At 42.5% G+C, this 11,763-nt stretch overlaps 1 protein-coding gene across 1 annotated transcript in view; it reads right to left on the bottom strand.

Annotated features, from left to right (window-relative positions):
• The window catches only part of maco1a (macoilin 1a), a 25,230-nt gene that overhangs the window by 729 nt on the left and 12,738 nt on the right, over positions 1 to 11,763 (bottom strand). Inside the window, exons 6-10 of the mRNA XM_037693405.1 lie at positions 10,242 to 10,773; positions 6,939 to 7,097; positions 3,491 to 3,673; positions 3,278 to 3,398; positions 2,952 to 3,126 (exon numbers count right to left, since the gene is read on the bottom strand). Coding sequence (XP_037549333.1) covers positions 2,952 to 3,126; positions 3,278 to 3,398; positions 3,491 to 3,673; positions 6,939 to 7,097; positions 10,242 to 10,773 — 1,170 coding nt within the window. The remainder of the gene's footprint in view (positions 1 to 2,951; positions 3,127 to 3,277; positions 3,399 to 3,490; positions 3,674 to 6,938; positions 7,098 to 10,241; positions 10,774 to 11,763) is intronic.

Genomic DNA, 11,763 nt, shown 5'->3' with positions numbered 1-11,763 from the left:
CGACACTGCAAAACAACACCCCGCCCCCCACCCCCCCCCCCCGGACACACACAGCAAGACCCCACAACAACAACAAAAAAGACAAAAATCCACCTGAACATGGATGGTCTTTGCAGCATCCTGGCTAGGTCTTCAGGTGTGTATTAAGAAAAAGGTAGGCTTCCCATTATGGGAGATAGGTGTGAAATAATCCATGATGTTCCACATGTGCCGATAACTCCTGTGACAAGGTCATGTGGGGTTTATTATCGGGGTCATAGCTCTGTGGTCATCAAGAATCTGATATGGGACTGGCCATGCTGGCCGCACGCCCAGACTACAATCCCACCACACCCACACTAATCTGGCAATGCTCCAAGAGAGTTTTGGCAAAGTGCTCACCGTGGGGCTACAACAATTAACTGCTCAGTTGTCTTTTATTTTCCCCTTTACTGTAAACACAAAGCAAGAAGAACTTGGTCTCATCATGGTCCAGAATGGATGAGGAAGGAAGAGGGTGGATGTGGTTGAGGTTCCCATCTCATGTTACTGAACAGTGCTCAACTTTCTCCTCAGTGAGGCTGAAACCACCAGCGTGGTTAGACTGGGGCATTCAGGGCTTCAGGTCCAGATCTTTTGCCCCAAGAAATGTATAAAAAAAATAAAATAAAAAAAAAATCAAGTCATGAATTATAGAAAATTTGCTACCAAGTCTGTGCCAGGTACATGTATATTTTGTGCACCTCCACCAGAGTGATTAGCAACTACAGTAGTAACTGCAAGGATGGAGTGTTAGCTCTAGTGTTTGTGGCAGCACGACTCAGTGGTTAACACTGTTCCCTCGCAGCAAGAAGGTCCTGGGTTCAATCCCCGGTTGGACCTGGGGTCTTTCTGTGTGGAGTTTGCATGTTCTTCTCGTGCTTGCGTGGGTTTTCTCCAGGTACTCCAGTTTCCTCCCACAGACCAAAAACATGCATGTTGGGCTGCCTTCAGGTCTCCCTTGCAAAAGAGATCTGTGATCTCAATGTGATTTTCCTGGTTAAATAAAGGTTAATAAAATAATAATAAAATAAAATATAACTCAAACGTTCTGCTAAATTCTAAAGACATGCAGCTGAGGCTGGAGGAGTTCCAGGAGTTTCACTTGTTGCTGCATCACAATCAGGTTGGTAAAGGAGAAGGTCTATATCCAGCTGATCTGGTACGGTTCATAAGCTGTCCCTCAGTTATGCTTCTATAGGATTAGACTGCTGGAGGACAAACTGACCACATTTCCTGACTCTGCTGCTGTCTTTACTCACTCTACCTGTTTGTATTTGTAATTATTTCTATCTCAACATGTGATCGTTGTCTTTCCTCCTGTAGAAACTACATCTGAACCCGTCAGTCTGTGTCTGTTTCTCCTTCCTGTCCTCTCAAACCCAGCTGGTTGAAGCAGATGGCCGCTTGTCCTGAGCCTGGTTCTGCTGGAGGTTTGTTCCTGTTAAAGGGAGTTTTTCTTTTCCACTGTCTCCCTTGAGTTTGCTCAGGATGGGAGACTGTGACAAAGTGAAGATTCAATGTGTCTTCTGCTTCCTTAGATAGAGAACTTTACTAATTGTTTTTTATAGTGTGAATGTTTTTGTTCAGTTCCCTGAGACGACTTCTGTTGTGACTTAGAGCCGTAGAAATAAACTGAATTGAATTAAAGCTCAGTGATGAAGAAAACACATTTCAGAGAGGGGATCATGAAGTTTGACTGAGCCAGGTTGGCAAAAACTAAAACCTCACTCAGAAATTACAGGTACTAAAAAATAGTTTAGGTATTTTTTTGTTGTTGTTTGTTTGTTTTGTTTACTCGGGCTGTCTTTTCATGCTGCATTTTATGTTCCATTTCATGTGTCTTTTGCTAAAATCTTTTTTTTTTCTGAAAATGTTTTCCCATGACTCCATTCATGACTGATACGTAAGCAGCAGGTTTATAAATAGTTTTTTTAGGTTACAGTTAAATGGCAAAGGTTATTTTAACATATTTTATTTGTTTGTTTAAAAAGATAATGTTAGGAATTAATTTTAATGTAATTATGTAGAAATTAAAAACAACTAATTACTAAGTTAAGTTTTAGTAGACAAACTAAATATTTTGTAAAATGTATGAAGTTACATTATGTGTTAAAAGCAACTTGTTACACTTTTACTCCAAACTAAAAATGACTTAACTGCTACAACACAAATGGTAAATGATAAATTGACAATAACTAACCGTAACTAATAATAACTGATCATTCCTCATTCATGGCTCAGCTTCAGTAAAATTAATTTAAACACAAGTTTATTTTTTTTGTTGGATTACTGTCACAAATCAAAAAAGTTTTCAGAAACATTTAAATGATCTGACTAAAAATGAGCAAAACAAAGTTTAAATGCAATTTCTCCACAATATTGAGTTACAATTTATACCTATAAAAAGTGATGCTCAACAGGTTTTCGTTTTACTACGGGCACATGTTGAAATTCAAGATACAAATGTAGGTGTAAGAATGGTCGACTACGTTTTTAAACTTTAAGGGTAATTCCAACCTTACCTGCCTTGAATAAAAGATTTCACCCACTGGACGTTACAGAACAGGTGAGTTGACCTGCATGTCATCCATTCTTACCTTTGTTGCTTTCTTTAAACTCCAGGGCTAAACATACAGTAATTTGTTCTCTAACTCCCACCTGACAGCTCATAATAATATGACCTGAACTAAGTGTTTTTATTTATGACTTGTGTTGGTTGTTATGACATTCGTTTACTTTATGCACCAATTTGAACAGAACGTGTGTTACCAGTTCTATTTGACACTTTCAGCCCGACCGGTTTGCACCCGAGTCCATCATCCACAGATATATTCATTCAAACACTTAATTTATAAAAACAGTGCACTCTGACAACAATTTGAACACTTTATTTTGGTGGGAATTACTCAGAGTGGACTTGTACCACCCACCTTGTGCTATTTCCAGCTGCCTCTTTGCATCCCCCAGAGCGGAGAACAGGTCCAGTTTGATCCTGGTCTCAGCACTGAGGCTGTTCTCCAGGTGTTGGGTCTTCTCCTGCATGGCTGACAGCGCCGACATCAACACCTCCGTGTCCTTTTCGTTCTCTTTGTACTTGCGCAGCTCCTGTGTGTGTCGGGAATCAAACGGAAGCAGAAAAATGACAATGGGGCTTTAACATCCAAATAAAGTGCCTGATTCAGTGAAGGACAAACACTTTAACTGCAGATTAAAATGCTTCATAGTTTTATAAGACATATTTTTCATTCTGTCTCACCTGACACTTTCCCTCCAGATCTCTAATCTGCTCCTCCTTAAGCTTCATGTCCATGCTGAGCTTCTTGCATTCTGTCTCCAGCTCTCTGATACGACCTCGAAGGGAATCGGTGGACTCCACTCTGTAGCACAGATGAGGAAAAACTGTTTTTTTAATGGCTAGAAACAGCTGACACAAATATGAGGAACACGCAGATTCAACTAAGATCTGTACCTTGTTGCAGCCGCCAAAGCTACAGCTCTGGCTGCAGTGGCCTCCTCCATCTTCTTCCTCTTCCTCTCCTCCGCCAGCTGCTTCTCAGCCAGAGCTCGGGCTTCCTGCTCGGCCTTCAGCCTCTTCTCCAGTTGGGATATCGTCTGCTTATCCTTCTGCTTAGCCTGGACGGCACTGTGGAGCCTGAAGTGCAGAAAGTGTCGTCAGCCCGGCTGCATGAGGACTGCTGAGGACACGGAGTGTCACTTACAGTAGCTTCAGGAAGTATTCAGACCCCTTCATGTTCTTATGTTGCAGTCTGAAGCTGCACCTGTTTGAATCGGTCTTTAAGCAGTAACCCTTGAAAATGAGTTCAGCTCCCTCCCATTTCTCTTGATGGCTGCTGAGATGTTTCTACACCACAGTTAGACCTGTGGTCAACTAAACTGATTGGATGGGATTTGAAAAGTCTGCTGCAGATTCGCCACGCACAGAGCAGGAGGAAACAAAAAATAAATAAATCTTTTGTACTGTGCTGGTTCCTCTGAGCTCAGTGGCCTCCATGGTTTTTAAATAGAAGACGTTTGGTACAACCAGGACTCTTCCAAGAGCTGCTCATGCCACTGAGCAGTCGAAAGAGAAGATGTCATGGAAAGCCATGACTGAGACCATAACAGTCATTCTGACCGAGGTTCAGATTCTGTGTAGAACCAGAACTGCACTGATTTAAATTTTATTGCAGAGTGGCTGAAGCTGGAAGGTCTCTCAGACTTTCCTCTGAAAAATATTAACTTTTTGGCCTTTTGTGTCAGGAGGAAACCAGGCACCGCTCATCATCTGCCCAACACAATACACACTGTGAAGCATGGTGGTGGCAGCATCATGTTGTGGGGGCGTTTTTCAGCAGCAGAGGCTGGAAAACTGTTCAGGGTTGAAGGGATGATGAATGGAGCTAAGTTCAGAGATACACTCAACCTCTTCTGCTGGTTTATTTTTTATGACAACGAGCCAAAACACACAGAAGTGGCTTAGGGACGACTCCATGACTGTCCTAGAGTGGCTCTGTGCACTGACTTGAACAGTGTCAAAAACCTGAGAGACCTGAAAATGACCTGACGGTCTTCATTCAACCTGATGGACTGTGGAGTTACGAATAAAAAAAAGAAAATCCCCCAATCCAGGTGGGAAAAGTTTGTTGCATGTCAGGGTTTTGTTCATGAGTGAGTGAAGAAAGGAGCATGAGATTGACAGACAGATTGGAGCAGCGTCTGTAGTATTGTGGACTCTGTGCCAGTCCATTGTGGTGAAGAAAGAGCTGAGCTGTAAGGCAAAGCTCTCTGTTTATCAGTCAGTCTACATTCCTACCCTCATGAACTCTGGGTAGAGACTAATAGAATGAGATTGTGGATACTGGTGATTGAAATTAGTTTTTTCATCAGGGTAGCTGGACTCAGAGATACAGTGAGAAGTTCAGTTATTCAATTCAATTCAAAAATACTTTATTAATCCCAAAGGGAAATTATTTGTTGCTGTAACTCGTTATCCTCATTTCATTAAGATATGTTATAGATATTGATGGCTGTAGGCAGGAAGGATCTCTTGTAAAGGTCCATCCCACAGTGGATCCTAAGAAACTGGCTGCAGATGCTGTCCGATCCGTCCACCCAGACTCAGCTGGCCCCTCGGTTTCCCCCGGACTGTAGGACCGCCTGAATGCTGGTCAGAACTCCTCCCAGAGCGATGGCCACTCCTCCCAGCAGTCTGCCGAGCTCTTCGTCGATGCGGACAACTGTAGGTGCTGAGGGACGATCCTGTCCTTCTGATGTCATGAGCCGTGTTTCCTGTTAGTTCCAGGATCTCAGTGGTCAGGCACTCGAGCACAGCTGGCAGGTAGATGAGAACGCATCCACAGAACATCCTTTTCAACTCGTTTGAGATTTGGGGCTGTAGTTGAGATATTATTTGAGCTTTTGAGATGTTAATCACCTGCTGTTGGTTGTAGAAAACTGCCTTGTTGCCATGGTTACGCATCATAACAAATGTCCAAAACTAAAAAAGTTTCAGTAAAAATCCTTCCAGCTGCACAGCATCTGATACCAGAGGAAACAATCCTCCAAAAAATGTGATTTATATCCAGAAAAAGAGGAATTAAAGTTTCCAAAAGCAAAACCTCAGAATGAAAGTAACAGAGCTGCTCCAACATGCAGCCACCTTGAGTGGCGCAATTCTAGAACACAATCTGGGAGAGACTCTGAGTGGAGCTGCTGAGGAGCCAATTGAAATGCTTCAGGCATCTGGTAAGAATGCCCCCTGGACGCCTCCCTAAGGAGGTTTAATGGGCATGCCCAACTGGGAGGAGAACATGGGACATGCTGGAGAGACTATGTCTCTCAGTTGGCCTGGGAACGCCTCAGAGTCCTTCCAGAATAGCTGGAAGAGGTGGCAGTGGACAGAGATGTCTGGGGCTCCTGCTCAAGCTGCAGCCCCCGAGACCTGACTTCAGAACAAGCAGAATGACTGGATGGCATCAAACCCAGAAACGCTCCAGGCTTAAAACTGCTCTAAAAGGTGCTTTAACTCAGGACTAAGAGAAAAGTCTGAAGGTTCTCTGGACACATTCTTCTTTATATATTTCATCTTTTATCCAAAGCATTTCAAATAAAAATAATAAAATAAAAAGACCTTTAGATGTATCTACCTGGATTAATCTGACTACTTATGTCAATATGATAGTTCAGTTTTTCAAATAAATTATTAGAATAAGTGACATTTTCTTTTCACTCATCATCAAGGGTACAGAGTGAGGGTTATTAGGGAAAAATAAAGAATTAATTTGAACGTTGTATCAAAATGCAACTTAAAACAAAAAACTCAAAAAGTATTGGAGTGTGAATACTCTCGGAGGGTACTGCTAGTTTTAGAGCTACACACTGAACACATTTAATAAAAAATGTAGACATCTTTTCCACTTTGACCTTAGCGTGTGATAGTTTTACATTTTAAACGTATCAAGACTTATGAATTTGTGTGTCCCAAATACTAGCTTTTTAATCAGACTGAGCATAAATACAAAGACTTCAGTTTGGGTACTTGCCAATACTCAGTAATACAGAGTAGTTAATGAGTTAGTACTGAAACATTTCACAGTAACTTTAGAAGCGCATTCCTTTTATTACAAACAGCAAACAGACTGCTGACATCACATGTGTTTATCTTAAATATCTCTAAACTGTGGACATTTACATTTTTGTCCTCTGTTACTTGCAAAGTGGACGAGGAAATGACATCACCAAGCATAAAAGTGGCATCGGTTTGAAGTACTGGGGTGTTTTTATGAGTACAAGTATGAGTACTTGGGGCTGGAATTGGGCACAACTACTTATAAAGAATGAAAAACATCATCTACTGTACTAGAATTGTTGTTGAGGCCAGATTAAGAGAACAAGAGAAGGTTGGTGGGTGCACGTACTTGTTCTGCAGCAGCTCGTTGTCCTGGCGCAGCTGGCCCAGTTCAGAGCGAAGGCTGCGGTCCTGGCTGCTCAGAGAGGACAGCTGACTGCGCAGCTCCGACTCCAGCTGCCTGTTGGCCTGCAGATCTGCCTTCAGCCGCTTCACATCCTGCTCCAACCTGCAAGGAACCACAGCATCACTCACAACATGAGAAGGAAAAATTTCACAACACATGCAGCGACTCTGGAAGGAGGAGTGAAGGTGAACACTTCAGTTCGTTACATCGGACCTTACGGAACCAGAGAAAATACATTTTCTGCCAAAATGCTGTGAATGCCGAGTGTTAAACGACTGCAGAAATTTGCTGAAGATGTAAAACTGAAATTTAAAAAAAGCAAAATGCTATTTAAAGCTAAAAGTAGCAAAACACTAGCTAAATGCTAACAATAATAAAAGGTTTGCAAAAAGCTCAAAGTAATAAACTGCTAGCTAAAAACAAAACGGAGCGTGCATGTTGAAGCAGATTTTAATAACGACGTTTTTCAAGGATTTGAAGGGAACTCAATAAACACTGCAACTGCTGGTGTACAAGCCACTAGTTTTATTCTCACACTTTGCAACCTGCAGTTTATATGCAGCTAATTTGTGTGGTTTTTCACAATTTTAATCATTTAAATTTTATTTTGACAGACTTCCTGCCATATATCAGCAGCTTCCTGCAGCTGTAGAATTATTTTTCGACGGAGCTGCGTGCTAATGTGGCTGCTAATGTTACACAGAGCGAGGTAATCACATGTACCAAACCTCTCGCTCAGGGTTTCAAATTCCCTACCATAACTCCACCCACTCTGTCATCATGTGACCAGAAGTCTAACCTGAATGACCAATGAGGTACTCTCAAGGACCATCCCTCAAGATAGACGTGCATTTATTTCTTCAGATCGTTATCGTATTTTGCGCTTCATGCACAAAACCTGTTCATCTGCAGCGATAATGGAAAATGAACCAAGAATTTCTTATGATGCAGCTTTCAAGTTAAAAGCGATCGATCTGGCTGTTGAAGGAGGAAACAGGTGCCTGCTGAGACTAGCGAGACGGAGTCGGTGTGTGATGATGTTTTTCTGAGCCTTGAAGAGGACTTCGGATCACAGGATCTGGGTATAGCGATGAGTGACTTTTGGTCGACACTAGTCCTTTTTTTAAAGCCGTGTTAAAGGCATTTTTCAGGAAAAAAAAAAAAAAGGTACATGGTAAATGGACTGTACTTATATAGAACCTTTCTATCTTATTTCAAGATACTCAAAGCTCTTTACACTACAATCTGTGTCCTCATTTACCCATTCATACAGCACTCTACATCTCTACAAAGCTAATTGAACAAATCATTCTAATGAGACTAATCAGAGCTTTATCACATTCATACACTGATGGGACACACATCAGAGGCTATGAGGGGTTCAGTGTCTTGCCCAGGGACACTTCGTCATGTGACTGCTGGTGGATTTGAACCCCCAACTCTCGCATTGGAGGATGACTGCTCTAACCACTCAGCCACAGCCGCCCCACAAAAACATTTACCGGATGTTCCTCTCCTCCGGGTCACAACGTGGGCTCCGCTGAGCAGAAGTCATGAAAATTTATTTTTAAAGCAGACAAGTCTGATACGTATTTTAATTAAAATATATATATATATATATATAATTTCTGTGTGACATCTTTCTGTGCACTGTAAATATGTGTTTAAATACTGGTACAGTATCTCTTTTAAGCTCAGCACGGAGAGGAGATAACAGGAGGGAGGGGCTCTTCTCCCTTCTTCAACCTCCTCCTCCTCCTCCTCATGTGGGCTCCGCTGAGCAGAAATCACATCAAATTTATTTAGAAAGTACATTTAAAACAGCAGCTGTTACCAAAAGTGTTTAACAATAAATATCAATGAGACTAATTTAATGAACATTTACCATATTTTACCGGTACTACTGTATGTGACTCCTGGTCACATGACCTCGATAAGACTTCTGGGTAAAATTGACCAGTATGTAATTTTTAAATGATTTCGGTTACGTAGGTGTTTTCACTGTTCTGTCCAGTGATTATGATTAGTTATGGTGGTCATTTTGTAGGTTGAGTGGTTTTAACCATGAGTCTAGAGTTGCATTCAGGCCCAAAAAAATCTGACCCGACCCAGTCCCTGCCTGTACCCATTATTTCTGAACCCCACCTGACCCAACAAATTAACAGTAATTACAGGTCCGAACTCGAAACCCCCTTCAACATTTTTAATTAAGCTTTGACAGCTTATATAGTTATTAACAGCCGGTGGACGCGCACAGCTAAGGGGGCAGAAGATCAGAGCTGAGGGCGTGTTTGTCCTTTCATGGCCATCAAGATGCATTAAATCCCTGCTTCTGCCTGCATTCTGCATTATTCAGACATGGACCCTGCTCTGACATGTCAGATATTTTGGGATCTCACTTGTTTGGGTCGTCGGCCGCGCTCGTCCACTGAGTGCAGCCCCATTTGGGCTTTGATGAATCGCTGCCTGGCAGTGATTAACTAAACTTATTTTTACCTCTTTCAAGGCCGGTCAGCGCGCAGTCAAATGGCGTGCAGCTGGTGATAGTATGGCAAGCCACGTTGTCATATAATTGGATCGTCAGCCGCGCGCGTCTACTGACACAATCAAAAGCCCGACACTGGCCTGGCCCTAATCCGGGTTGGGCCGGGCTCCAGGTTTGTGTAAGAAATGACAGTTACAAGTCAGACAGCGAAGCATCATGAAGACTTATGACGACCACCAAGCCGTAGTCTGAAACGCCATCCGGTGGTTGATTCTTGTACTACAACAAGAGCTGCACATACTGCCAGGAGCTGGACAGATTCTGATAATGAAACGAGGATACCCGCGGCTTAATAACCGACAGGTCTTATTTATGTACAAAATTATGTTTTATCTTAAATTTAGTATGTGTGGCTTAGAGTCAGGTGCGTTCTGTAGCCTGGCAGTTACAGTAGATATTTTCTATAAAGAAAATATTTGTAGATAAAGATACAAAAAAAGTATAAAAGATACAAAAGCCAGAGCCACAGCAGCTCGGTGGTCATTGCTGCTGAAGCTGAGGGGACTAGAAAAAAGAAAATCAACAACAAAAGATACAAAAGCTAACTGTTAAGGCACCTGTCTCCAGAATGAGCTGAACGTTTTGATAGAGGAACAGCTAAAATAGCTCAAAGTATGATAATCTGCTGCCTGACATTCTGATGGACTCATGTTGGTAACTGAAGCAGGCTGATGTTGGATCATTAAGACGGCGGGCCTTACCGGACCAGAGTGTCAGATTTGGCCAGCTGGTTGTTGGGGATGCCGTTTTCCACCGGATCCTTCTGCCCCCTCCCTGCACCTTTCTGTTTCTTCTCGTTCTTACTGGCCGAGGAGCCTGGAGGGAGGCTGCCATTGGTAGAGCTGTGATTCCTCGGGGACGAGTTGCCCCCTCCGCTGACATTTTTGTAGTTCTTCCCCGTCCCCCCCATTTCCTCTTTAGAAGTCACGTGTGTGTTGCTGTCAGCGAGCATATTCTCTCCTGCCAGGTCGTTGATCAGTCTCTTTGCTCCAACGTAGTTCTCGATCAGCTCTGTCTCCTGTAGTCTGGAGTCCAGTTCGTGTATAATACTGTTGTTATTGATGCCCACTGCGTTTTGTTTTTTACCCTCTCGCTCTTTCGATGTACTGTCCTTCCCTTTTTCACGGTACTCCAGTTCTGGTAACAGGACCAAAGTGCTTTTCCTCCCAGGTGGGGCTCCGTTTTGAGACACAACTGTAGGTTCGACCTCAGACATCCCTTTAGCTAAGGCAGCTGGATAAGATCAAGCATAGATTGTGTTACAGAACATACAAAAACAGATTTAACTGAGAGACAACTACAAACATGTTTGTCCATAAACAGGTAAGATGATTAACTGACCCAAAACAGGATGAGACAGAAGAAAAGGCTGCAGATATGATATCTTTGCTTGTATAAAACACTAAAATCTTCATCACTGACCTGTCAGAACTATCAGGAGGGTCAAACTCAGTAACAAAAACTTGATCCAATCTTGGTCAATATACAGTCATCCCTCGATATAACGCCGCTCACATCTTGCAGCTTCAAAGTATCCCATGTTTTATACATTTAGAAACCCTGCTTATTATATTATGTGTACCGTACAATCATCTCATCGTCATCACCGAAGTGTTTAAGAGCATATTAAGTGTTTATAATAGTGGGAAAGGTTTATAAAGCCATAAGATCTATATTACAGTAATATTAAAATAGCAAATTAGCACTTTGAGACTGTAAAATGTAAAGTGCAGTACAAATTAAATAAATTATTATAATTATAAAATAAATATGTTGCTACCTTGTGAATTTTCACCTACTGCAGGATTCTTTGGAACATAACCCTCATGATGGGTGAGGGATCACTACACACACGCACGCACATGCACACACACACACACACACACACACACACACACACACACACACACACACACACACACACACACACACGCACACGCACACACACACATATATTTTATATATGTATATTGGCCAGCTGGTTGTTGGAGGAGTGGTGGCGCAGAGGTTAGAGAAGGTGGGTCTGTGATCGGAAGATCGCCGGTTCAAGCCCCTGTACTGACAACATCAAAAAATGTGGGTGGGGTAGGTGAAGCACCTACACCTGTCCCCACCCTCATTCGCCCCACTCTGGGCCCATGAGCAAGGCTCTTAAACCCCACCTGCTCCTAAACAGATCTCTCTTGAAAATGAGTTCTCGTGGCTCAATGAGACTACCTGGAT

This window comes from Nematolebias whitei, chromosome 19 (genome assembly GCF_014905685.2).
Source record: "Nematolebias whitei isolate Nwh7 chromosome 19, NemWhi1, whole genome shotgun sequence".
Taxonomy (NCBI): Eukaryota; Metazoa; Chordata; class Actinopteri; order Cyprinodontiformes; family Rivulidae; genus Nematolebias; species Nematolebias whitei.
The sequence above is the reverse complement of the archived record's forward strand: the minus strand, read 5'-3'. Positions and strand labels throughout refer to the sequence as shown.